The sequence below is a fragment of the Ochotona curzoniae genome, unplaced genomic scaffold (assembly GCF_017591425.1).
Source record: "Ochotona curzoniae isolate NIBS_2020 unplaced genomic scaffold, NIBS_Ocur_1.0 patch60, whole genome shotgun sequence".
NCBI lineage: Eukaryota > Metazoa > Chordata > Mammalia > Lagomorpha > Ochotonidae > Ochotona > Ochotona curzoniae.
Window position 1 is genome coordinate 117,018 of NW_024467040.1, and position 26,936 is coordinate 143,953.

General features: G+C 39.3%; 1 protein-coding gene across 1 annotated transcript in view; it reads left to right on the plus strand.

Annotated features, from left to right (window-relative positions):
- The window catches only part of LOC121168130 (coiled-coil domain-containing protein 141-like), a 176,524-nt gene that overhangs the window by 116,095 nt on the left and 33,493 nt on the right, over positions 1 to 26,936 (plus strand). Inside the window, exons 12-19 of the mRNA XM_040997929.1 lie at positions 4,087 to 4,228; positions 5,199 to 5,318; positions 7,549 to 7,740; positions 14,493 to 14,663; positions 20,808 to 20,987; positions 22,545 to 22,670; positions 24,784 to 24,972; positions 25,834 to 26,013. Coding sequence (XP_040853863.1) covers positions 4,087 to 4,228; positions 5,199 to 5,318; positions 7,549 to 7,740; positions 14,493 to 14,663; positions 20,808 to 20,987; positions 22,545 to 22,670; positions 24,784 to 24,972; positions 25,834 to 26,013 — 1,300 coding nt within the window. The remainder of the gene's footprint in view (positions 1 to 4,086; positions 4,229 to 5,198; positions 5,319 to 7,548; positions 7,741 to 14,492; positions 14,664 to 20,807; positions 20,988 to 22,544; positions 22,671 to 24,783; positions 24,973 to 25,833; positions 26,014 to 26,936) is intronic.

Here is a 26,936-nt window from a genome sequence, read left to right on the forward strand (position 1 = left end):
TTTGCCTGAAAATAAGGCAACAAGATTTGACTGGCTGATTGTGACCTACCAATTAGTGCTTTAGGAGGAGGAATAGAAAAGGGAGAATAGAATAGATGCAGGTCTAGGGCTAGGAGAGTGCAAGCAATATTCTGTTTGGGAATAATTTCTATCCAGTTAGAGGACCTAGTTGAGGAGACGCAGAGATTGAGATGGGAACTGCTGGGTAAGCAATATGATGGAGAACTGCTAGTACAAATTAAAGATCTAACAATGACAGTTGAATGCACACTGGTCAGACAATGCTGCAGAGCAGAACCAGGCAATTTTCAGGCTGTCCCTCTAAAAGTTTAAATAGAGGAAGAGTGCATCACTTGAACTAAACTACCCATGATAAGCCTGACTGAATGTAGCCACTTATGCCAAAGGCTACCAAAGAAGAAAGGAGGAAACCTTTGAATAGCTTAAACTGTGTGAGTGGCCAAAATACAAAATCATCAATAAAAAAACGATTAGAAATTGTTAATATTGACATTTCAAAATGCACTTATTTCAAAGGTAGGATGATGGAAATCTTTCACCTGCTGGCTCATTTTTGAAATGGCCAGTGTCTGGGTCAGGCCAATACCAGGATCCTGGAGTGCCATCTGGGTTTCCCACATTGAGTGGCAAGGCCCCAACCACTTACACCTGGCTCTGTTGCCCTCCCAGCCATGTTAGTAGGGAACTGGGTGGGAAGTAGAATAGCCAGGATTCAAACCAATCTCCCAAGAAGAATGCTGCTGTTGCAGGTGGTAGATTAGTTGAGTGTGTCACAATACAGGCCTCATTAGTGACATTTTTAGTAGGGTAACTACATGTATGTTTTTCTCAATGCTGAAATTGTATCTTCCTTACCTTTTAATATTAAGTAGAGTATATTTTTATTGGCTTTGAAACCGCACTGGTCTTCTATTATGTGCTCTGAGATGCAAGGGACATTATGTAAGAATGAAATGACACTATCCATCATTTTTCTTTGAAGAATTTGCAATGCAATAGGTATATATTATAAAACAGAAATCACCACAAAATAAAATATAGTTCCCCCTAGATCATTGAAAGGTAGGTGTGTGTGTGTGTGTGTGTGTGTGTGTGTGTGTGAGAGAGAGAGAGAGAGAGAGAGAGAGAGAAAGAGAGAGAGGAAGAGGAAGGATATCTTTACAGAAGGAACACTTGCTTTGGTTTTGTTTTCCCTTTTTTGCTTTTCTGGTCTGAAAGAAACTTCAGTACGTGTACTCTGAACAAGACATCATGCCCATCTAGTGGCTACTTTGCAAATTACAGACAGGCATAGCATTCCCTGCACATTCAGGAAAGCATGTCAGTCAGGCCATCCCTGTTTCTGTGATAGACAATAAAACTCACTTTATTAGAGCAAGATATTCCTTTAGCCCCATGCCATGCATAACAGACCCAAAAGAAAAGGACCATAAGGTAATAAAGAGTGTGAACTTAGAGATCAGATAAACAGATTCAAATATTGGCTCAGCCATTTCACAGATGGGCAAGTCAGTGAGCATCTGTTTTCCTCATTCTGCTCATCTGCAAAATGGGGACACAACTCAGGCTATTGTGACAGCAAGATTTATTCCTTCCAACAATAACAATGGTAACTGAACATATTAAGAGTTCAGTAATTATTTTTACTAGGTTTAGTTACAGAATTTTACAGTAAAAACTCAGCCAATACAGCCTATATTTTCCTAAATTTCAGGATTTAAACTAATTCGTACTTCAATAAAAAGTATTAGCTCTGATATGCATAAATATTTGCACATCAAAGAGACCTGATTTTAAAGGAGATCTTTGTTACTCACCTTGTGTGTGCCCAGGGCAGCTTAGCTCACTTGTGAAGCTTCATTTTCATTGACTGAAAATTGGAGTCATTGATACCTTTTTGATACATCGTAAAAGTATTTTAACGATTGAATGACATAACGCCTGCCATGCACTTAACAAGTAAGATGCTTATTCTAAGAGGAGGCTGGACTCAATGTGACAGCTGGGATACGGCACCATAAGTAAGACAAACATAGGGAATCAACTGGTATCTTTGCAGGGTCTGGAAATGTCAGAACAAGGTTGGGTCACAGTCAGAGATCATGAATTCTGGCATCTGAATCATCATGGGTAGCACTTACAACTAGAGCTGTCTGGCAGCCATAATCTTTGTAGGTGGCCAAACAGTAACAAGTGATGTGAACAGGAACTAAGAAGCTTGGCTGGACCCAATGCAACCTATTTAAACTGTGTGCTCCTCTCTTAGTAACATCGTCTTGGTGCCAAAGACACCCCTCTTCTAGGCTTGGTTAGTAACTCGGACCTCTGAGGCAATACATGCTGAGGGACTTCCAGATGGAACCACAAAAAGCAAACATTTTTCCTCTTGATTGATGACTATTTTTGTATCAAATTTCCTTTGCCCTCTCTGAATTGTATCAAGCATTTCCTTATTCTTTTTGCTTTAATAGTGATGTCTGCCATTTGAAGCTATATTTCTTTCCTAATGTTTACTCATTTCCTTTCACAAACTTTGTTCTCTGGTCCTTCATTCCACACTACCATGTAGTGTCTTGATCTCCCTCCTTCCAAGTCTTCAGAAACCTTGGAACCTGTAGAGCACAGGGTCTCTGGGGTTTCCTGTACTTTGTTTAGCATATGATATCTCAAAGTCTAAAACCCAGTCAAAATATGGTTAGTATCAGCAAGGCATAGCTCTTACAGAATTTATGGAGTTAAATATCTTTAAGAATTATTCCTAAAATCTCTCAATGTTGTAATTATATTTTTCAAGGTTTTTGAATATTAACATGCAAAACTAAGTGTGTCAAGTTCTATATCTTTGGATTACTATGTGCCAAGGGTAAGTTTTCTCTTACAGATTATGTATTTTCTCAAAATTAAATTTGTCTGGGACTCCTATGGCACCCACAGGACACATCCACTAGGGCTGCTCCTCTTCAAGACTCTCATTGTCATTCCATGGAGCTTTGGCTGTTTCTCAGTCATTCAGTGTCTTGCCCTCATTTCATAACTAATTCATTTTTACAAAGTCATAAATTAATTATTTGACAGAAAAAATTACTGAAATCTATACAGCATCCCAAAAACTTAAAAAAAAAATCTATCTGGTTAATTAAATATAAGCATTATCATTGTTAATCTCTATTAGTGTTTGAAGCAAATGATTGATGGGGAATTAAACACTTCAAATACCTAAATAAGAAGCTAGGTTCTGACCTTAGGGCAAGCAGAACAGTTTAAAAGTGCTAATTGCATCAACAATATCCTCTTGTGGTTTTGCATTCCAGTGTGCCTAACCTGGTACAGGTTGGGAAACTTGCCAAGATCCCTTTTGCCTAGGGAAGCAGGGGTCCAGTGCAGTGTTCACTCGCTGTTTTAAAGGTTTTTCATTTGGTGAGTTTTTCATGCCACTTTTCTTTTTCTCATGAGGCCAGCACAATCAGAAATGATTATGTCAGGCTTGGTTTCCTTCCCTCCCACCCCCCGCCTTTTTGGGGGGCAGGAACAGGTTTATTTAATTCCTAATTGTTGGTAGTAATGCTTTTCATCTAATGAATATAGCCTTAAGCATTTGTGATTACCATGAACAAGGAATTTAGCATTATATAAATATTTTACCACGTTGATTATTAAATGTTTGTTAATTGGCTGATCCGCATTTCCAGTTGAAGAGCGTCTTTAGATAAATGACACATTTAAAGAACTGCCTCAGGAACACTTGGCAAACACGATGCACCTTTTGCCACAAGGTTCTTGAAATATCTTGGAGAAATATGAAAAGTAAACCTTTAGTAAAGAAGATCAGACCTGGTTGCAGCAATCCATAACTGATCTTTTCCCTCTGGATTGCCTGACTTAGAACAAGCATCATTTGCTTTTGCTCTCCAAGGAACATGGCTGTTTAACTTCCATTATCCTGAAGCTGATAACTTTCCCCAACTCATAGTAATATGAAATCACAGACCCATTTTCAGATGTTCTGCGTGTCCAGAGCTTTTGCACTGGGGTAAAACAAACTAATAGCTGGCTTGTTCCCTCCAGCTTTCAGGTAGCCGGTGTCCGTGAGATGGTGGGATGCATTCAGAGACGAGTGGATCATCTGACTGAACAATATTCTGCACACAAGGAACTTGCTCTTAAGAAACAGCAGTTAACAGCATCGGTGGAGGACTGCCTAAGGAAGGTAGTTCCATAAAATGACATGAAAACATCTGCTTTGGTGCTTCTACGTGGGATGATGTGTTCTCTAAGGCTTCTCTGATATTTCACCTTAGATCCAATAATCAAGCTAAATAGAGCTGAAATATGCCATAGCTCATCCACCATCCCTGCTCCTGGTTGTCAAAAATGGGTAGCCAGTGCTGTCTTCCCACTCTAGCCTGTGCACATACCATGTTCAAGAAGGCCATTCTCCATTTGTGTTGACTGCATCGAGTGTGTATTGGAAAGGATCCTTGATTTTGAAGGTCTTAAATGTGATCCCAACTGTGTGGCATTTTAGTTAATAAGTGCCATGCCACATGAGAACCGTGGCTACATAGAATACAGACACCCAAAAATGATACGTTAGTATTTTCTGTACATATGTTTGTGCTATACTGTTGCACTGTTTCCATTTTTTTTTTTTGAAAAGTTATTGATTTTAATCAAAAGTCAAAATTAGATGGAGGGAGGAGGAAGAGGGAAGAGAGAGAGAGATTGTCTGTTCACTGATTCACTCCTCCTCCCACCCCCACATAGCCACAATGACCAGAACTAGGCCAGGCTGAAGCTGGGGGCCAGTGACTTCTTCTGGGTCTCCCATGTGGGTGCAGAGGCCCAGGGACTTGGGCCACCATCCTCTCTTTTCTCAGGCCATTAACAGGGAACCAGAGTGGAAATGGAGCAGCTGGGATTTTAACCAGTACCCATATTGGATGCCTGTGCTAGCAGGTATCCTGTTTTATTGAACCTAGACTGTTACTAGGAAATGTGAAGCACGTCACAAGAAAAGGGGGCATTTTTAAAATATGAAATTCTAAAATATTTAAAAGTAGTTGAAGTTATAATTAATGCTATAATAATAATGGAACATATGGTCCTTCTATATACATTATGCATACACATATGGAAACTTATAAACTAAAACTGTAACATATTCTTTCTTCTTAAAGGTGGAAATGTCAATTCAGAAAATTAGTCCAGTGCTTTCCAATGCAATGGATATTGGCTCTAGCCTTCCTGAATCGGAGAAGATTTTGACTAAATATCTGGAACTAAATAGCCAAATTAAGGTAAATAAAATGAAATTATTATCATAATTATGATTTTGTTAGTATAATTATTTTTAACATTTCATAGCTGTAAACCTTAATCCTAGTTCTCTGTGGGTTACATTTTCAAATGAGAACATAACAAATAATGAGTTACAAACTCATGATTATGTGTGTCTAAATTATTTATATGTACACTTTGAGGCATTTAGCCTCATTGCAATTCAATCTATTAAATGCTCTTTGGTGTCTATTCCTTGCCTGGATGTTAGCAAGGCCCTTTTAGGGTGCCAGAACCAAGACAAATGCTTCTTGAAGACTGTGATTTTTGGCAAGGGTAAGTTGCAACAGAAAATCTCCGGAAGCAAAATTTATTATCACATGATTCTAGAAGGCAAATAAAAATATAGCCTTGCTTGCACACCCTGTGTGCCTCCTCACACTGAGCACAATCTCTAGCTCCTTCCTACCCTTGCACAGGTCCCAGGTGTAAAGATTCGTGCCAGCAACTCCACACCTGCACTGCAACCCCTGCCAGGCCTAGCTGGGTTCCAGAAGGTTTTAAATGGCTTTCCCTCTTGCCCAGGTGGGCAGGAAAGTCCTGTTCCTCTAGTTCCTCAGAGCAAGAACCTCTTGTGCAAAGAATGCCCACTGAAAACTGACATCCAGGGCCCATAATTTAGGACGAGATTTTAAAAATTCATTCTTTTAAAATTCTTAAAGGCTTATATCTGAACTCCATTTCCTTTCTCTTTTTTTATTTTTAAAATGTTAGAAGTGGAGAGGAGATTGGATTGCATGGAGGAAAATCCCCCACTCCTGCTCCTATCCTTGCCAGAGTGCTATCATGCAGCAGGGCTTGTAAATTGAAATTGCAGCTTCACTCCATGACACACCTGGGAAGCATATTAAACACAGAGCAGTAATCCCCCCCCCCCAATCTTTAACTGAGAGAGAGAGATGCTCTCTTCTTTTCTTTAGTATGTGCTTGATTACTAGCTTTGTATCCCATGGAATTTTGCACAGCCCTTTCCGTGGCAATTATCTCCTCGCTTGCTGCTTATCAATGTGGTTTTTACCTCCGCTAGATGCATCCCTTGGTGGTCCGATCATCGTGTGAACACCACATGTACTTATATGATTATGGGGGTGTGGCTGATGAATCAGTGGATACTCTTGATGCAGTCAGTAGACAGTCAACCCAGGGTGTATGTGGCTTCTCCCAGTGTAACAGGGTGTACTGTTTCGTAGTCAACCTTTTCTATAGGCATAAGAAGTGTACTCTAAATGAAACAATGATACAAGATGTGGTGGAGCAAATCCATTAAGCCAGCAGTGTCATCATTTTGTTGTTATCAAGTATTAGGTGTGCTATATAAATATGCAAACAACACAAAAAAATTGCTTACAGCAGCATCATGAGCAACACACAGGTAAAGTGCTGTGCTACAGATTGAGATGATGGGACATTCGGGTGCCTGTGATGTCAGTAGGCAAAAATAATGTTTCAGCTCCATTATAATCTTGTGGGACTACCATTGTATATGCAGTCAATAAAAAGGTTGTTCTGTGCTGCTGGCCTGCATCTATGAGATGTCTGTAACGCCTACTCCTCCAGATGGTCAGTGGTTAGTTTACTAACAGATACTACACTCCAAAGAAAACTAAGGAGAGCAATCTTAAACAGTGCAGATTCAATGAGCTTCAGATTGTCTATCCCTGATAGGTAACCTTTTCCTTACACCTGTTTTGAAACCATTTCAGGCAGAGACTTAAAATAAGACCACATAATGATTATGTCAGAATTTTTTGTAAATTAAAAATGGATGAACAAATTTTGTAAGTTTACCTTGTCTTGTAAAACAAAATTATTTTAGGAATTTGCTAGAGCTGTTGTTAAACTTCCTAAGACAATTCTTATAATTATTTAAATTATTTCAAATGTTCCTGCCAATTACATTCCTTCATGCAACTTTTCAAACTTTCTTCTATTGGAATAGAGACAATGGTATGATCTAAATAAGAATTGTAACTGATAGAGCAGGGAAAAATTAATAATTTTAGTGGTTTCCATTTTGAAATGACTCCTCTCTTTTCAGAATTTTGAAAGTTATGCCTTTGTTTTATTAAGGAAATTCTTAGTACAAGTTCAATGAATAGTTCTAATAGATGGAGGTGTGGAAGGGTAATGAAATGTGAATGTTCATGAATATCCTTTCAGAGTCTGACCTCTGGTGCTTTGCTTCCATAGGAGACATCACATGAATTAGAAACAGCTTTAAAAATGATGACAGACAAAAATGAATTTGAACTTGATGGAATGGCTTCACTTTCTTCTAACGCTAACTGGCTAAAGGAAGAATTACACATATTCAGTCAAAGCATTGTCTTCAGGTCACAACTCCTGCAAGCTTATGTGACATTCCTTAAGTCATCAAAGGAGGTACAGTAGTATGTGTTGACATTCCACAAGGTGGCCTCTGCATATCTTTTTGCTTTTGGGGGAAACTGTAAGCTTAGATATGGAGTTAGTAATATACTCATTTACAGCACATTCATTCAAGACTTAGAATGAATAATAATATGTATGTGTGGATAAACACATGTACCAATAAAGGCTTTGTATGGGAATATTTCTTTTGATGTACTACCAATATTTATAACATCTTAAACACAGAACATGATTATTTGATAAGGGACTTTCTTTATTTTTTTTAAGATTTATTTTATTTTTATTGGAAAGGCGGATATACAGAGGAGAGACAGATAGGAAGATCTTCCGTCCAATGATTCACTCCCCAAGTGAGCGCAACAGCTGATGCTATGCCGGTCCGAAGCCAGGAGCCTCTTCCGGGTCTCCCACACGGGTGCAGGGTCCCAAAGCTTTGGGCAGTCCTCGACTGCTTTCCCGGGCCACAGGCAGGGAGCTGGGTGGGAAGCGGGGCTGCCGGGAATAGAACAGCGCCCATATGGGATCTCGGGCGTGCAAGGCGAGGACCTTAACCACTGCACCACCGTGCCGGGCCCGATAAGGGACTTTGTAAACCACGAATTGAGTTGAACACCTAAGCCACTAATGTGGTTCATTTAAGATATAGAGATCTGGGCCCAGCATGATCACCTAGTGACTAAAAGTCCTCACCTTGCATGCACCAGGGGCACCAGTTCATGTCCTGGCTGCCCCACTTCCCATCCAGCTCTCTACTTGTGACCTGGGACAGCAGTAGAGGATTCCCCAAAGCCTTGGGACCCCATTGTGGCCACCTGGGGAGTGAATCAGCAGATGGAAGATCTTTCTCTCTGTCTCTTCTCTCTGTGAATCTGAATTTTCAATAAAAGTAAATAAATCTTCAAAAGTAAAATACAAGGTATATGGATCTGCAATTTACAGGTTATTAGGTCTAGTTTATCATCTGTCTTGTTTGATGTCTTTTACGAAGTTACTTGTCAGCACTTCTGAGGTTTTATTGGACAGATTTCTACCAGAGGATTCCATCTCTCAAAGGTCACAGTTTGTTGAAGGTGGCACCAATAGTAAAGCTCTCAGGACCTGCATTATTTAGCCCTGGGCTCAGATCTCTGTGTAAAGGCACCCCTTTTCCTGTGAGAGAGACAGGTACTAGCCTAGTGAGAGTCAGCAAAGACCATTAAAGTTAACCAAAGTTAGATAATGCAATCAAACTCCATTTCTCAGTCCCCACCGACCTCTTGCTGCAAACAGTTGCCATCCTGCCTGTGACCATGCCTTCTGTCTGATCAGAGTACTCTGAATCCTTACCACTGTGGAGGAAGCCCAGGTCCCATGCCTGGAAACCCCGGGTAACCACTGCCTGCTTTGTGATTCTTTACTTGACCACTTGGCATTTCTGACTTCCTTTAAGTTCTTGCCTTCAATTTTCATAGTTCCAGAGATATTACAACCACTGAAATTCTCCCATAGATGAAATGTAGAAAAGCTACAGAGTGCCTGCTTTCCACACATACTTAGCAGGTATGTGCCCACTTGGAGCTGCTTTAAGCATCCATTTCACTGGCCCGCTCTGGCCTCGAGGACTGCAGCCTCCACTTGGCAAACTCTGTTCACTCAGAGGAACTTCATGTCCTTTGGCTAACATGCTTTCAGTAAATCTGTCTTCCTGCCTGGCAGAGTCTTCTGTCCTAACTGTGGTGATGCTCCCAAGCTGTGCATCGTCCCTTCCCTCCAGCATTCTCTTTCCCTGCACCGGATGGCTGCTTCTCATTTCCATCCTCTCAGCTCCCTGCCTTTCCCCTGCTAATTCTGCCAATTCCTGATATTCAGTCAGTCCAGCCCTCTGTTTACTCAGCTTTGTCCAAGCTTCCAGACACTGCTGTGGAACGTCACACTTGGGCTGAGTGGTGCTGCTACTGTGTATGGTCTCTGCTTCAGCTAGGTTCCCCATATGTTCCCTAATTGGCTCAATTTATTAGTTATCCTCAAACATCTCATCCCAGTTTCCATCCCCAAATCTCAGCCAATGTCCCTTACTTCATACGCAACTGGGAAAAAAAAATGTAACCACTGCCTTGACTTCCTTCTGCCTCCAAACTGATTGATAAAGTCATCCCTCCTGACTGATGAAGTGAAGTTCTTACTCCTACCCAACATTAATCACATATTAATTAGTCCCACCTTGTTTTTCTGCTGTTACATCCTGTGGAATTTAGCTCCAGCAATTATCCTCTAATTTTTCAGACTTGCCTTTTTTGTGGCTTCTTTGCCATCTGCGTATTAACAAATGCAATGATAAATGTTCAGTCTTTATCTTGGTTAATCTCTGCATTTTAAAAAAAAAGCTTTATTTTTTACTGGAAAGCAGATATACAGGGAGGAGAGAGAGAAAGATACTCCATCTACTGGTTCATTCTCCATATGGTTGTAATGGTCAGAGCTGAGCTAAACCAAAGTCAGGAGCTTCTTTCAGGTCTCTCATGTGGGCACAGGGTCCCAAAGCTTTGGGAAATTCTATCCTGCTTTCCTAGGCCATAAGCTGAGAGCTGGATGGAAAGTGGAGCATCCAGGACACCAACCAATGCCCACAGGGGATCTTGGCACATTGCAAGGCAAGGATTTAGCTGCTAGGCTATCATACTGGGCCCCATTTCTGCAGTTTTTACTTAGTCCAACTATCTACTCCAATTTTTTTTTAGGCAAATTTATTGAGGTGTGGTTTACATAGCATAAAACTTACCTACTGTATAGTGCAACAATTTTTAGCATATTTATTCTATGTTGTGCTACTGTTCTAATACCAATTTTAACATATGCCCATCATACCCCAAATATCTTTAGTGCACATTTTGAGTCTGTATTTCTTCAAACTTTCAGTCTCAGGCAAGCATTCATTTACCTTCTGTGTCTATAGGTTTGCCTCTTTTTGAGTATTTAAAGTGCAGGCGTCCTGATTTCTTCTTTTTGGATTACAAAGAAGTACAAAGAGAATAGATCTGATCTGTGTCCTCTCTTTTGTACATTTTACACATTTTCCTGATAAAAAATTATGCCACTTCTGTAATTTTAATCAGAAACCCAAACGTGATTCCTCAGTCCAAACTCTCCGAGCTGCAAACCAGTGCTTTTAGTTAGTCGTTTCTCCTGTAGATTCCATGAAGTCAACAAAACACAAGTAGCATCTACTCCTCAAATGGACATGCTTTTACTTCTGTATTTGCCATTGGGTTAGTGGCTGCACCATCTTTTTGGAAGTTCTTCAAAATGCTTTAATGTCTCTTAAAATCGGCCCCTCAGAGAACAATTATTCTGTGTCAAGAACAAGCACTTCTCACTCTTGGTTTAATCTAATGGTTTTTTGCAATTTTTTCTCCAGAAAGCCTTTGTTGATGTATTTGAAAGCTGGAGAGAGAGAGAGAGAGAGAGAGAGAGAGAGAGAGAGAGAGAGAAATTGATTGATTGATTGATTCCACCCTCTGGTTACTTCCCAAATGCTTGAAACAGCCTTGGTTGGCCAGGCTTTCTTATGCTCTGTGGAACTCCACAAGAAATGCGGGAACTCAAATACTTGAGCCATCATTTACTTCTTCCCAAGTGCATTGCTAGAGAACTGAGCTGGAAGCAGAGGAGCCACGACTTGGACCAACATGTGAATGTAAAGTGTGGCTATCCCAAGTTGGGACTTAGCTCACAGTGTCACATTCTTCATTTAATCTCCATATCTGTTTCATGCACTAGTATTCTTAGTTTACAAATGAGAGAACAGGTGCTTTGAAAATGTAGGTACATAAGAACAAGTAGTTAATAAACATCAAAGCTGGGCCCGGCACGGTGGCGCAAGTGGTTAAAGGTCCTCGCCTTGCACGCCCGGGATCCCATATGGGCGCCGGTTCTATCCCGGCAGCCCTGCTTCCCTTCCAGCTCCCTGCCCGTGGCCCGGGAAGGCAGTCGAGGACGGCCCAAGGCTTTGGGACCCTGCACCCACTTGGGAGACCCGGAAGAGGCTCCTGGCTTTGGCTCGGCATAGTATCGGCCCGTTGCGCTCACTTGGGGAGTGAATCATTGGATGGAAGATCTTCCTCTCTCTCTCTCCTCTCTGTATGTCCGCCTTTCCAATAAAAAAATAATAAAAATAAACCTTTAAAAAAATAAAAAAATAAATAAAAATAAACATCAAAGCTGAATTTTGATCACCAGTTCCCTCCCTTTCTGGTTTCCTATTTTTGTCTATTGAACAAACTTGAACTACTTCTGAACTTCCCTTCCTCTGTGTCTACGCCATTACTTTCTTGGTGCAGGTTGTCATTTCTGACCCCATTTACTACAGCATCTTCTGCCTGTGTGCCTCATAATTCTCCCTTTCACTATTCTGTTGTGGGTGTGTGTGTGGCAAACAAAGGGCTAACCTTAATGTAAATCTTCATGTTACCTCTTGAAATTCAGATCATTTTATACTTGTAGTAAGTGAAGCAGATGACAAGGAACTTTTAGCAGAAATGAATAAAATATTAACGTTTAATTCTCTGAATACAGTAATCCAGATTCAAATGAATTCTTATAGTGGCATCATTCTCATTTGCATTTGAGTAAGCTTTTCAAAGAGTTGGAAAAGAAAGGTGAATTAAAGTGTATGGATTTTCCTTTTAAGATGAAAGACTTGCAGATAACTGCCTGCCCACCACACTGACATCCAGACTGTGGAACATGACCCTTTTGAAGCCCTGATGATTGTCATGCTGCTTCTGACTCCTCATGGGAGCTATCAATCTCTTCCAACTAATGACTATGCGTCACAATCATGCTAATTACAGTGAAAAGCACAGTGAAGTCTGCTGACCAGCCTTAATCCTGCACAATTATCCCCCTAACTTTTTTTTTTTTTTTGCTACTACTCAGCTTGTGCAACCTACACTTCAGCCACAGTAGAGTCATTTATGGTGCCCTGAATCAGCCAAGATTTTCACCTTAATGTCTTTACACTGCTGCTCCTGTTCCTCTGGAGTCCTACTCCACTCCCTCTCCCACGGACAGGCCTTCAAGCCACAGGGTACACATCGTTTCCTGTGGGAAGCCTCCCTCCTGTCTCCATCTGTAGTTGCATGGTGTGCCCATGCACTATGTGCATAGTATTCACTGTGGTATAGTATTTTTATGCTGTTTTTCTCATAGAACTATTTCTTAGAGAAATCAGTGATAAATTGTTTTCATTCCTTAAAACTTCATTAGTTATTAGAGAGAGAGAGAGCATGCATTCCTGTTCATTGCCACAGCAAGAGCTGGGCTAAGTAGAAGCTAGAAACCGGAGACTCAGTGCAAAGCTCCCACGTGAGTGACAGCAGCCCAAACTGTAGTGCAATCACCTCTGCTAGGGTCTGCATAGCAGGTAGCTAAAAATCAGGAGCCAGAGACTGAACCGAGGCACTCCAGGCATCTTTGCTAGCATTTTAGTCACTAGAACAAATAGTCATCTCATTATTAGTTCTTGCTAGGAAATTTTAAGAGGTTCCAGTGGAGAAGATGGTTTTTAGCCAGTTCAAGAAGGATAAACAGGAGAAGGAAACCGAGGAAGGCTCATCCTGGCTCTGAGAAGCCAAAAATCAGCACAGCAGAGGCTGGAATAGATGGAATGTGGAAATGAGAAGAGAACTGCTGCGGGAGGTGGCTTGCAGACTCTCCGTGAAGCTTATCTAAATTAAGAATGATATGAACTTCTTAGAACTGTAACTGTGGAACACTTGACATCTGTTCTCTTCATATTAATACATTTTAGAAAGAAGGATATTAAAATTTTGAAGTTTGATAATTATTGCTGACAATGTCTGTCTGTTTAGAGTACTTTTGGCCATTAGGAACTGAGTCTTGCCGCATCAGCCATTAAAACGTCCAAACTGTGTAACCATTTGTGTCAAATGATTTGTAGCATATCTACGTCACCTATTTATGCATTAATGTATAGTTTTATTGACTTACTTGATATTGTACTAACTCTCCTCAAGGATTAAAATAATCTAGTACTACTTGCATTGGAAATAAAGGGAGAAAATAGAATTATAAGCTCATGGGGGCAGTTTAATATTTATGAAGAAAATTAGTATTTATACTCACTTGGATTTATCTTTTATTAGGAATAAATTGTGTTGTGCACGTTGCAAGTAGTCTTTCATCGACTTATATTTCTTCATGAATTGCATTTCTTGAGCTTGAAATTGTAATGCAATTTATGAACAATTGAACAATTTTGAAATCCATGCAGTTTTCTCAATAATATACATTTCCATAGACTTTTTGAATACCCCATTCATAAATTTTTAGATGTTTTTCTACACACACAGATATATCTTTGAGTCTCATTTTCCATAAAATTTTTGAAGTACCCTCATATGTAGCTTTTGAATGATAAAACTGTGCTTTAAATGGAACTATTGTTCTTTAACATAAATTGTTCCACATTATAGCATGTAATACATAAATATGATCAGAATAATAAATTATTCCTATGGATAATAAACTTACCAGTTCAGTTTACTACCCAGTGGTAATCCTGTCAATAATCTAAATAGATTTTTATGTCTTTTGAATAAGTTGATAGTGTTCAATAGTTATGTAGAGAATTCTGAAAATGTATTTTTCAGTGACTTTTATATGGACCTTTTATTGATATTTAGTATTGTTTTTTCTATAAAAATGTTTTGTGTTTTTAACTCTCATTTTCTTTATTTGTTTAGGTGGAGGAACAGTTTCAGAGCCTAAAGGAGTTTTATCAGACTGAAATGCCTCAAAAGGAAGAAGATGATGTTAACGCAAAAAACTGGTCTGAAAAGCAGTGGCAGCTATTCTTAAAGAAGAGCTTTTTCACCCAAGACCTGGGGCTTGAGTTCCTTAACTTAATAAATATGGTGAGAATGACTTTAAATGAATCACAGCTTCTGCAAGGATTAACCATCAAAGTCACAGCTATAAATTCAAAAGTCAACTGTATTAATTGGTAGTTGGCTTAAGAAGTTCATTTTAATTTGATTTAACCTAGCCCAGTGCTTAGGGCCAGCTTTTGTATGCTAACTAGCAGGTCACATCCTCTTTGGCTTATAACATGAAGGCTAATTTCACTGTTAAGAAAGAACAGGCATAATTCAAACTCAAAATTGTTATTACACAGTCCTCAAAGTCCTCTTAAGAGTTCTGAATTGAAAACAGGCAACAAGGCCTTTGGAAACTTTCCAGTGGTTTAAAACAACTTGTAACATATATCCTATAAAATATCCAAAAATTGTCAGATCTTCTGACACATACAAAATTATCCTGTAGATTTTTTTTTTAAAAAGATGGTGAATCTGCTTTTTTGTTATACCTCAATTATCTTCCTAGTGAACTGGTCATATTGTTATTGGGAAATACCAGGTACTAGAAATTTTTAAAAGATTTTTTAAAATTTGAAAACGGATTTCTAGGGCCCGGCGCGGTGGCGCAAGTGGTTAAAGGTCCTCGCCTAGCACGCCCGGGATCCCATATGGGCGCCGGTTCTAATCCCGGCCCCGAGCTAAAGCAGTCGAGGACGGCCCAAAGCTTTGGGAACCTGCACCCACTTGGGAGACCCGGAAGAGGCTCCTGGCTTCGGACCAGCATAGTATCGGCGTTGCGCTCACTTGCATCGACGGAAGATCTTCCTCTCTGTCTCTCCTCTCTGTATATCTGCCTTTCCAATGCTGAAAACGGATTTCTAGAGAGGAGGAGGGATAGACAGAGGGAGAAATCTTCCATCCGCTAGCAACTGCCAGAGCTGATCTGATCTGATCCAATCTGATCTGAAGCTGGGAGCTGGTTACAGGGAGCTTCTTTCTGACCAGCTGTGTGGGTGCAGCGCCCCACGGCCTTGGGCTATCCTCCCATGCTATTGCAGACCATAAGCAGAGAGCTAGCTCAGAAGTGGTGCAGCCAGCACATGAACTGGCCCCTATATGGGATGCCAATGCTTGTAGACAGAGGAATAGCTTGCTAACATAATCATGTCGTCTCCTTGGAAATGTTCTTTTGTTAAATAAATCTGTCATCTTATCTAGTCCTGACAAGCTACTCAGGGGCATGAAAACATATTTATTTGATTTCTCTTACACATGCACTGCCTCCCAGTACTCAAACGAGTTGCTCTGTGTAGTATGAGTCTTTTCTGTAGCTAAGCACGTACGTATCTCCATTTTTTTATGAGGTAGCCTAATTTCTGTCTCCATCCTGTTTCATCACATTATAGGATTTTTCCATGGTTTATCAAAATCTTTCATAAAACATAGCCAAAATTTTAAAATATATATATTTTAAATACAAAGTATGAGAGGAAGAGGAGGATGAAGGAGAGTGAGACAGAGAAAAAGAAAAAGGGGGGTCTTTCACCCACTGTTTCATGAATTCCTCAAGTATCTGCAATGGCTGGAGTAGTATAGCCTGAAGCCAGAAGCCTGGAACACTGCTCTGGTCTCCTATGAGGGTGGCAGGGATCCACGCATTTGTGCCATCATCCTACGTTTTCCAAGGCACATTAATAGAACAGCTAGAACTTGAATTAGTAGTCAAATATGGAATTCTAGTGTCAAAAGTCATGACTTACTGTGCCACAGCACCAGTCTCAGGTTATGTTAGCACTTTTAGCAATACTTTCACCTAGCTAGTTCATGTTAAGCTAATGAGTGAGTGAAGCTTACATTGCCTTTTTATTGCCACTGCTTTCCAACCAGGTATCCCCATATTACGTGTGTGTCAGCTAGTCACATTTTTCATGCAATGTTAATCTTTATATTTATTATCATTTAATTTTGTTGTGTTGGTCTTCACCCATGATTCAATTTTCTTAAACCAATTTGTGTTAGATATTTTGTTAAGCTCCCCTGGGTTTAATTCTGTAGATTTGACAAAGCAGGTCCTCTGTGGCAGCAATTAATTCTTCAGTAAAACTGCCTAATGGGAAGATTGATATTCCAATGCATGAAGCAATCTACTGAATAACCAGTTTTTTAAACAATCAAGTATGCTCCCAGTAGTAATTTAATTCAACTACCACTTCAGAATCTTTCAAAATTTGTAATTGGAGGCTTTTACCAGTAAGTTGCTCAGGGCATTTCTACCTACCTGGTCCCCAATCAGTTACATAAGTGTATTTGGCTAGGTTGACTCCTACTGATGAAACCATTCTCTCCAAAATACTTACAAAGTGTTTTATACGTTTATTGCACTGGTTTTCAACATGAAATTAGCCAATATGTAAATTACGTAACCATCCTTGCTCCCCTTTCAGAAATCATTTAAAAGCTTTATCCTTTTTCTAATTTTCTGTCCTTCCACCAAGTGTAGAGCATAAAAGGTAACTGGTATTTGCAATTTTCTTGGTACCCTGGGAAGCAGTTAGTCTGTCTGGAACCTGAATTCATTTGGAGGAGTTAAATCCTAACCACCTATAACTATTTCTTTATTTTCTTTGCTTAGCCTTTTGCTATTTGAAGGCAATTCTTAAGTACAACAGATATTAAACACTTTTAATTTTGCTAATTCTATTCTTAAGCATCAGGTAAAATTTATTAATCATTTTACTCATGTTTTTATATCACACTGATGCTTTACTATAAAAAAGTCAAGTTATTTTTCATTGGAACATTTAAAACACAAACTTCTCTGTCATCTACTATCTATTGCTTAACATTTTTATCTAAGAATATCTTTTATCTCTTGACTATGCAGTTTGTACCTTTATTAGAGAAGTGAAAGGTTTACAGAATTGCATTTTTGTTCTGTCCTCTTTGTTACTTTAATGCAGAAATTCCATTTTTCACTTCTTAAATTTTCAGTTGGCTTTTCCTTCATTAGCTTTTAACTGCTGATAAAATTCCTTGTCCTCTTTTCTGCATCTTTCCTACACTTTCTGCAAACGTACTTACTGGCAGGTGTTCAAAGTGCTTTTCAGCATTTGGAGAGGGAGCTGTTTCTGTTGTCTGTTTTCTCATGATTTTTAGGCACATAGTCCTGTCTTTGGGCAGGACTAGTGAATATGATAACATGCCAGGCTTCTGTCTATAAAAAAGAGTTGCAGAGGGCCCTAGATGGTGCTATCTTTTAGAAAAGAGCAGCCTTCTTTCTCCAAGGAGGTGCAGGTTGGAGACAAGGCAACCAGAAAATGGTCAAGTAGGTCTCAATCAGGTCGGTTTACCTTGGGCTCTCTGAGTTTTCATCTGAGAATTTTTGTCTTCGGAATCTCTCTCTGACAGGTGCCTAACTCAGATCATTGTTTTAAGAGGTTAATGAAAAAGCTCCATTCTGCTGTATGGAGACTTTTTTTTTCTTAGTATTTTTAATCCATTGCTGCATGTAGCCCATGTTATTGCCACTAAGCTTAGAAGATCATCTGTGAGTTGCCTGCCTTTTCAGGGAAGCCTAGTTTTGAGCCTCCTGTCAGTGCACTGATTTAGGAAATGCCTGAGGGAAAGTGGTGATGGTGAGCTCTCCATTTTTCCCCACCCTGGGGTCTTAGCCGCTCTAGTTTGTGTTGTAGCAGCTATCTGCATCCTTCAAATGGCTGCTGTCACTGCTGCTCTGGCTTTTCTAGTTATTCTAAGCAGAAGCACTGCTCTGCCACAACTACTCCATCACTCCTGCAAGCACTATTACTCAGGTGGGATGTTTAAGAGTATGCAAGAAGATTTTCAGAGGTTTTAAAAAAACTTTATTTTTATTGGAAAGTCAGATTTACAGAGAGAAGGTGACACAGAAAGAAAGATTTTCCATCCTCTGGCTCACTCCCCAAGTGGCCACAATGACCAGAGCTGAGCCAATCCGAAGCCAGCACCCAGGAGCTTCTTCTGGATCTCCCACGTGGGTGCAGTGTCCCAAGGGTTCGAGCTGTCCTCGACTGTCTCCCAGGCCATAAGCAGGGAGCATCCAGGAAATGAACTGGCGCCCATATATGTGATCCAGGTGCATGCAAGGCAAGGATTTTAGCCACTCTGCTACCACGCCAGGCTTGATTTTCAGTTTTTAAATATCTATATCAGGAACCCACTGAAAATCATATTGTGTATCTACGTATAAGTAAGAATCATGTGTGTTCTGTTTCTATACCTTGATGGTCTTTCAGCTCAATATCAAAACATGGTCACCTTAATTCAAGGTCATTTCTGATGTCATGTATCAGTCTTTTCTGATAGATTATAATTGAAGCCCACCTGAGAGTTAGCTTTGTTGGTTTGGTGACATCTGATAAAGCAAGTAAAACACATTTGTATTCTCTGCATATTTTGGCGACCATCAGGCTATTGAACATTCTGTGGGAACGCAGTAATGAGTAATGAGTTTGTTAGGAAGGAAGAGGCCAGCTGGCAAGTGCACTTGAGTGTTCCACTCTTGGTTGGGTTGCCACAGCTCCTATTTTCAAGTTTGAAATTTAAAGTTTTTTTTCATTTTGTTGAAAAATCATCAAGATTAGAGAGAGTGATTCTAGCTATGCTTCAGGCAGCCATCCCTGATAAAGTGTCAATTTATTAACTTAGGGTAGTGAATACTAAGCATGCTGTTTGCTATTCAGATTTCGTGTTGTCAAGGCACCTGGAAAGACATCAAAAAATCATCCACTGTGCATGAATCTAAGTGGGAAATGGATAGTTTAGTGGCCCATTTAGATTGGATCGGGCCAAATTTTCCATGCCTTATGCAGAAGTAAATGAATATTGTGCTTACTAACTAGACTTCAGGCAAATTATTTAATCTTTCAGAGTGGCTACAATACTTCAGTCTGCCAAATACATGATCACTTTTCTTAGTGCTTGCTAGCTGGACATCAACAAATCCTGCTGTAGCTGTCCCTTTTGTGGACATTGCTCTGACTGCCATATCCTTCTTGAAGTTGTGATTAGCATACTGCAATTTCCAAGTTGATGTTGTTTTGTAGTATATTTTATTTTGGGTAATAGTTTCTTAATATGTGACTTTATATGGGAAAGGTAACTTTAGAAAAGATAAAATACATGATTTGAGGTGAGTCCTGGTGTATTTATTGGATATGTTTCATAATTCATTAAATCCTGTTAATCCCAATTGTAGAATGTATCATTTTATTACTAGCTTTACAATTTTGTTCTGTTCTGGGAATGAGTCAGATACTTTGTGATGTCTAGTCTAGAACTGACTAAAATATAAATGTACAAAAATATTTCAAATAATTTGAAATAGGGTATCCAATATCTAAAATACCCCCATGAAACACTTATAGCTTTTATTAGCTGTCATTAAAGTTATAGAACTCTGTTATAAATTTGAGAACTTGCTGAGAAAGATGGCCATCAAAATATAATTTTTGATACCCTCTAATAAAAAAATGCTTTTTACAGATATGAAACACTTTACCACTATGTTCTTTTAGGCTATTTTATCTCCATTGAATTTTCATTGCTTAAAACCGTTGTTGAAAGGCTTTCTAACCAGTCAGACAGAATATATGAAACTTGAGGCCTGACACTTCTGAGTTTAGCTGTTGTGCTTCTGGTACTCAACAGAGTGCCTGAAAAAACAAACACATAATTCAGTTGTTATAAAATGGAGGCGTTTGAAGAAAAGCAAGAAAAATTCAAATTAATTGTAAAAGACAATGTATTTGCAGTTTAAGGGTAAAATTGTTCTAGAACAAATGATTCTGCCTGTTGCTTTATACTGAGCTTCTAATATATATACTACTAAGTGTGTTAAATTGTAGAAAAGACTTCAAAATTCATGCACTCAAAAAGAATCTTCAAACTTTTCAAATCCCAGTATTCATTAAATTACCTTCCAACCACACAATATGACCAGACCCTAGATGGGAATGCGAACACAACTCATGATAGGATGTCCCAGTATGGGAAGCAGGTGCCGAGAGTCTAACTCTGCCTGTGTCCAGGGGATTTAGACCTGCCTACATATCAGAACAATGCTCCTCTTTGGTCATGATGAAGTTTATGTCTCCTAAAATGGGTATATGCAAAATTATTGTTTGGGAAGAAAAGTCATTGTATGGGTTATTAATTTGACAGGCAAAAGAGAATGAGATATTAAACATGAAACAGGAAATAAACATCATGGAGAACACTATCGGAAACCAAAAGGCAAGAAGAGAAGAGCTGAGTCATCATCGGATGGCATGGCAACGGAAGGCCACTGAAAGCAAGCCTTTGAAACAGCAGTGGGGGGCTTTGAAAGAGAAGCTTAAAAAGGTAAGGGCGGTTCAGCATTGTCTCCTATACTTGTATCTACTGAAAATTGTATGTCTTGTGAGAAATACAAATTCAAGTTTTGCCTGCTTTTAGTTGTATTTGTTTTCCTTGCTATTCAGTTGAATCCTTATAGTTTTTTTTTTTCAAAGTCATTTGTTTGTTTTAAACTCAAAGTTACAACAGATAGGGGAAACAAGGAGACAGAAAGACCTTCCATCCTCTAGTTCATTCCCCAGATTGCCAGGATATCCAATTCCGGACAAGGACAAAGCCAGGGGCCACGAGCTTTATCTGGGTCTCCCACTGAGATGTCAAGAACCCAGACATCATTAGGGAGCTTGATGAAAGTGTAGCAGGCAGAACATGAGCCAGTGCCCATGTGGGATGCCAGCATTGCAAGCTGGTGTGCCACAACAATGAATCCAGGCTTATGAGTTAAAGAAATGAACCCCTTCTCAAATGTGCAGCTTATAAACATTTTATCCACTCTTATAGTTTGCTTAGCTCTCTGTTCTGTAGAAAGGTTGTTTCCTTTGTGCAGAAGCAATTGAGTTGGATACAATCCCAGTTGTCAAGTTTTAATTTTGTATCTTGTACTTTTGGAGTCATATCCAAAATATCCAAGACCAATGTCCTGAAGTGCTTCCCATGTGTTTTGTTCTATGGATTTCATATCTTATGGTCATGGTTTTCACTCATAATAGAGATACTACATAAGCTCAGTCATGTGGGATCTGAGCAGGTAGATCTCATAGAAGCTTAGGGTATTGGTTATGAGATGCTGATGAGAGCAGAGGGTCAGAAGGTTTAAGGCGAGTTTGGTGGATGGGCATGGTGGTATAGTTAAACAGGAGGAACAGGTTCTAATATTTCCTTGAGGAATAGGGTAACTAGAGTTAACAAGAATGTGTTGTGTATCTAAAAATAGCTAGAAAAGAAGGTTTTGAGCATCAAGAATAGAATAAGATGATAAATACTGCTAATTTGATAGGCAGTATAAATATGAAACATTACATTGTGTCTAATAAATATATATATAATGGTTATGTGTCAAGATAATTAGGACAAAAATATAAGGTAATGGAATATACAATGGAATATTATTTAACCTTCCAAAGGAATGAAATTCTGATACTTGCTACATGAATGAATCTTGAAAACATACCCAATAAAATAAGTTAGCCAAGGAAGGAAAATATTATGTGACTTTCCTAAAATAAGGTCCATATAGTCAAATGCATAGATACTGGAGACAATGGGGGTTGCTGCTTAAAGGGTCCAGTGTTTCTGTTTGAGCTTGTAAGAAGATTCTGGAAATGGAAGATGGTGTTGGTTGCATATTAATGTGAATGTGTCAAAATCGTTGTAACTCATAATAAACAGTAAGGAAAACCAAAACCTTGTGGCTTTATTCTTCAGTGAGTTAGAACCATGAGCTCGGATTAGTAGCATCTGCGTGAAATGTTGGATGGCCCTCAGTGCCATTGCTTGATGCTCATAACGTTGACTTTTGGGATCAATGGAAATGCATGCATAATTGCCCACTCTTTATTCCAGACTGCACACAACCTAAAGCTCCTTGAGGAGGCACTTATGCTTGCGTCTGCACTTGACCTTGGAGGAAGCCTCCAGACCATTCTAGACTTACAACAAAAATGGAATGAGATGAAGCCTCAGTTCCAGGTAAACAGAAAAAAAAAAAAGGATGTGTTTGGATGAATAGAGAGAATGAACCATCCAGTGCTCTTACCAGAGTGAGGAATTTGTATTTCTTAAACAAAAACATTGCTTGTTGAAAAATCCACTGTAAAAATGTACTTTTCTTGCTGATTTTCTGCATTCTTTTGTGTTTAATGATATAGAAACATTCAGGTTATACAATGTTATACATTTTTGTCTTAGATTATCTGAATTTTAATTCTAGCTTAAGTTAGCATCATTAGCATATAATTGAATACAATTCTTTAACTGGGGTGTAAAAATGTGTTTTAAATTGAGACAGAACTTGTACAGGCAGCCCCAGCCCCAGAGGTTCTGTCCCCCTGGGTGCCTAATATCCCCATTGTAATGTCACATCCCTGTCTAGCACCCTAGGCTTCAAGCATCATTCCAAGAATTTTATTCCTCATTCACCCACTCAGAAAATCCTGAAAGCAATATGGAAAATCATACCATGAGTCACATTCCTGGTCTCTGCATAACACATTCCCTGTGTCCTACTTCCTGCCTTTCTTGAATGGCATACAGCCGTCAAGGACACGTTGCCTGTCATACTATCAGCCAACCTAGATTCTCGATCTTTGCTGCGATATTCCGCAATATACCTGTGTTTCTAGCTGCTGCTATTTCTGAAGAGTTGGCCTTAAAGAATCTTAGAATCAATTAAGATAAGTATCCTATAAGGATACTCAATTCCTTTTATAGTTTCCTTTCCTTGAAAATAAAATTAACAAAGAAGACCACCACTACTCCTGCTACATACACACAGCCACCCACCCACTCATGATAATGTACAAGAAGAACTCAGAAAGTGACTCGCCTGCATTAGGTCCTTTGATAGGCCCTGCTTGGTCACATTTGGTTTGTCTGCATGTGTGAGTGAATGTGCCAAGTCCCTCTAACTCGGGAGCCATGATTGGGTTTAGTCAGCTCCATCACTGTATGTGTGCATGTTTCATTCCCCCATCTTTGACTTGAACTTGAGGAATCTTTTCAGATCACTTTTTTGGAAAAATTATCTCTTCAGTCTAAATAATTATCATTAGTTTAACCTTTTATATATAAGATTGATCCCTGAAATTGTAGCAGCACCCTATTAAAGTTTTCCACTCTTTTCAAGTTCCAATCCAAAATCTGGATTCCAAGAAGGGCTATCAGAGCAGGGCTGGGTCAAATGCCAGCGGTTTGATCCTTCTCCACATGTGGTAGCTATTTGTGGATGACGGGACGGCTGCCTTTGAGTCAGCCTATCTGCTGAGCTGCTCAGCTGATGGCTCATGCTGATCATTCCTTTGCCACAGAGTACAAGTAATTCCCATAATATATTTTTACACTTGCATTCTGCTACTGTTGATTTCCTACCACCCATTTCTAGACTAAATTAAATATCAGAGATGTTCACTGGACATCCTAAGGCATGCAAAATCTGTTTACTTAACAGATGACTGGAGTATTTGTATTCTTTGCATTTTAAAAAAAATATATCTATTTTCATTAGAAAGGCAGATGTTTTTATGGCTATAAGGACAGAGAGGAAAAATCTTCCATATGCTGGTTCAACTCTCCAAATGGCCGTAATGGGTGGTACTGAGCCAATCCAAAAGCCAGGAGCCAGAAGCTTCTTCCGAGTCTCCTACATGGTTGCAGGATCCCAAGGCCTTCAGCCATCCTCCACTGCTTTCCCAGGCAATAGGCAGGGAGCTGGATAGCAAATGGAGCAGCCATGACATGAACTGGTGCTCAAATGGGATCCTGGCACTTGATTAGCCAGTTGAGACATTGCCCAGCCCCAATGACTAGAATATTTGTTGTGATAAAGAAATATATGACTTCTCACTTAGCAAGTTACCTTGGAAAAAAACTTCCCCATTGCTTATTATTATTTTTAAATTTCTGAGCAGATAAGGATGCAAAAATATATTCCTAATATCAAACAAAATACCTGGAGTTGAGAGGTGGGAGCTGATAGTAAGTGTTTATTAACAAATGAGAATCATTTTTAGGTTGCATCTTCACAGTTGCAGTTGCAAAGAAAAGTTTTGCAAAAGCTGGACTTTTCTTGATTTTAATATTTTAGCAAATGAATGATGAAGTACACTACCTTATGAACGAATCAGAAGACCTGAGTGACCGAGGAGCCCCTGTGAGAGAGATGTCTCAACAACTGAAGGACCTTCTTCACCTGCATCAGAAACAGAAAGAGAGAATCCAAGATTATGAGCTTGTCCTGTACAAGGCAGTGCAGTTCCACCGAGTCAAGGAAAAGGTATATGGCTTACCATGGATGTCTGGGTTTTAATTCTGAAAGATTTTAAAAATTATTGTTTTGTTAAAAAAAACAGTCCAAATTCAGATACTAGTCATTGACACAATCCAACTTTTAATATACCCCATGTTGTACTTGTACTTTGTGTTCCAGTCAATGAGTTCTTTGTCCCTCCACGCCTAATTCCAAGTCCCAGGCTGCCATTACCCAACAGGCTTCTCCTCTCTCTGTTGTCTCTCAACAGTATTACTCACTTGAAGTGATTTACCCTTGTTTTGAAATTCCTAGAACTTTCATTGTTTATTTCATTATTTATTTCAAAGTAGTGAAATAAACACCACTTTGAGCATCTTGATCAGAATCATTTTTTTGAATTAGCATAGTTTTCTCCCTCCTTCCAAACAAGCCAAGTGTCAGCTCTTCAAGGCAGAAAGCAAGTCCAATGTGTCTGTATCTCAAGAATGTGACATCGTGGAGTGCTCAGGAAAGATGATTTGGTGGCTGATTTTATTACAAAAACATCATAATTATTAGCTTCTTTCAATATAGACTGGAAATGTATGGATATCCCTTCAAAATCACTTCTGGATTTTCTTAGGTCATGGTTCAAAGTCTTATTAAAGTTTTAGGCTAGGCCCTGAATAGTGTTTTCTTTATTAACAGAGCTGACATCGTTAGCTGCTCGATTTTACTCTATCGGATTTCTAGCACAGAAAAATGTATTAGGCTACAACATTAATAATTATGGATGAACTTATCAGCATTTTACCAGCTAGTAAAATGTTATTGAGATTCAGCTTTTTTTTTTTCTAAACTGTCTTTATATAAACTGCGGTTAATTGTCAATGCCCTAAATTCCAGCTAGGACATCTCATCACGTCAAGAGAAGAAGAGTTTCTGGGGCAGCTGATGGAACTGGAGGATGCTCATGATGTCCAGATTCATCTTACCCGCTCTCAAGAGAAGCAGGCCCATGTAGACCATCTTTATAAACTGGCCCTTTCCTTAGGAGCAGACATCATCTCATCAGTGCATTGGCCTGTAAGCATCTTATGACAGCAGCATTTATACCTGATACTTTTGACTCTGATTTTCTTCTTTGAAAGGCAGAGAGGCCCAAAGAAATCTTGCCCTCATTGGTTTATTTCACCAATGCCTGCAAGAGTCGGACTGTGCCAGCCTAGAGCCAGGAATCCAGAATTCAGTATGGGATTCTTGTGTGGGTGGCAGGAACTCAAGTACTTGAGAACCCTGCTATGCACCATCAGGAACCTGGAACTGGAAACTGAGCTGAGAGTCTCCAACTTGGAAGTCCCAAGGAGCACCTAAATATTACACCAAATACCCTCCTCTGTGTTTGTCCCAAAATACACAAGGGGATAATAAGCCTATCTGTTCATTTAAGAATACATTAAATCTTTGATATAATTGTTTATGGTGAATCTCTACTACTTATGTCAAAAAAAATTAAGGAAAAAAATCCAAATATAAAACCCTTATTTCGGGCCCGGCACGGTGGCACAAGTGGTTAAAGGTCCTCGCCTTGCATCCCATATTTCTAATTTCCCTTCCAGAAAGCAGTCCAGGACTTAACCTGCACCCGCGTGGGAGACCTGGAAGAGGCTCCTGGCTTCGATAGTATCGGCCCGTTGTGCTCACTATGAATCATTGGATGGAGGATCTTCCTCTCTGTCTCTCCTCTCTGTATATCCGCCTTTCCAATGAAAAAATAATAAAAATAAATCTTAAAAAAAAAAAAAAAAGAAAAAAAAACCCTTATTTAACACATCTATTGTCATGCTAATTTAGAAGAGTGCTTACATTGAGAGCTGTGTGCTGTCCTATGACAGTTCTTTGCAGTTGAAATGTCCTTAATACAGTAATGGAACTAAAATTTAGTTTTTATTAAATTTGAATTAACTTTAAAGTGATTCTCATTATAGTTATTGAATACCCATTTTAGA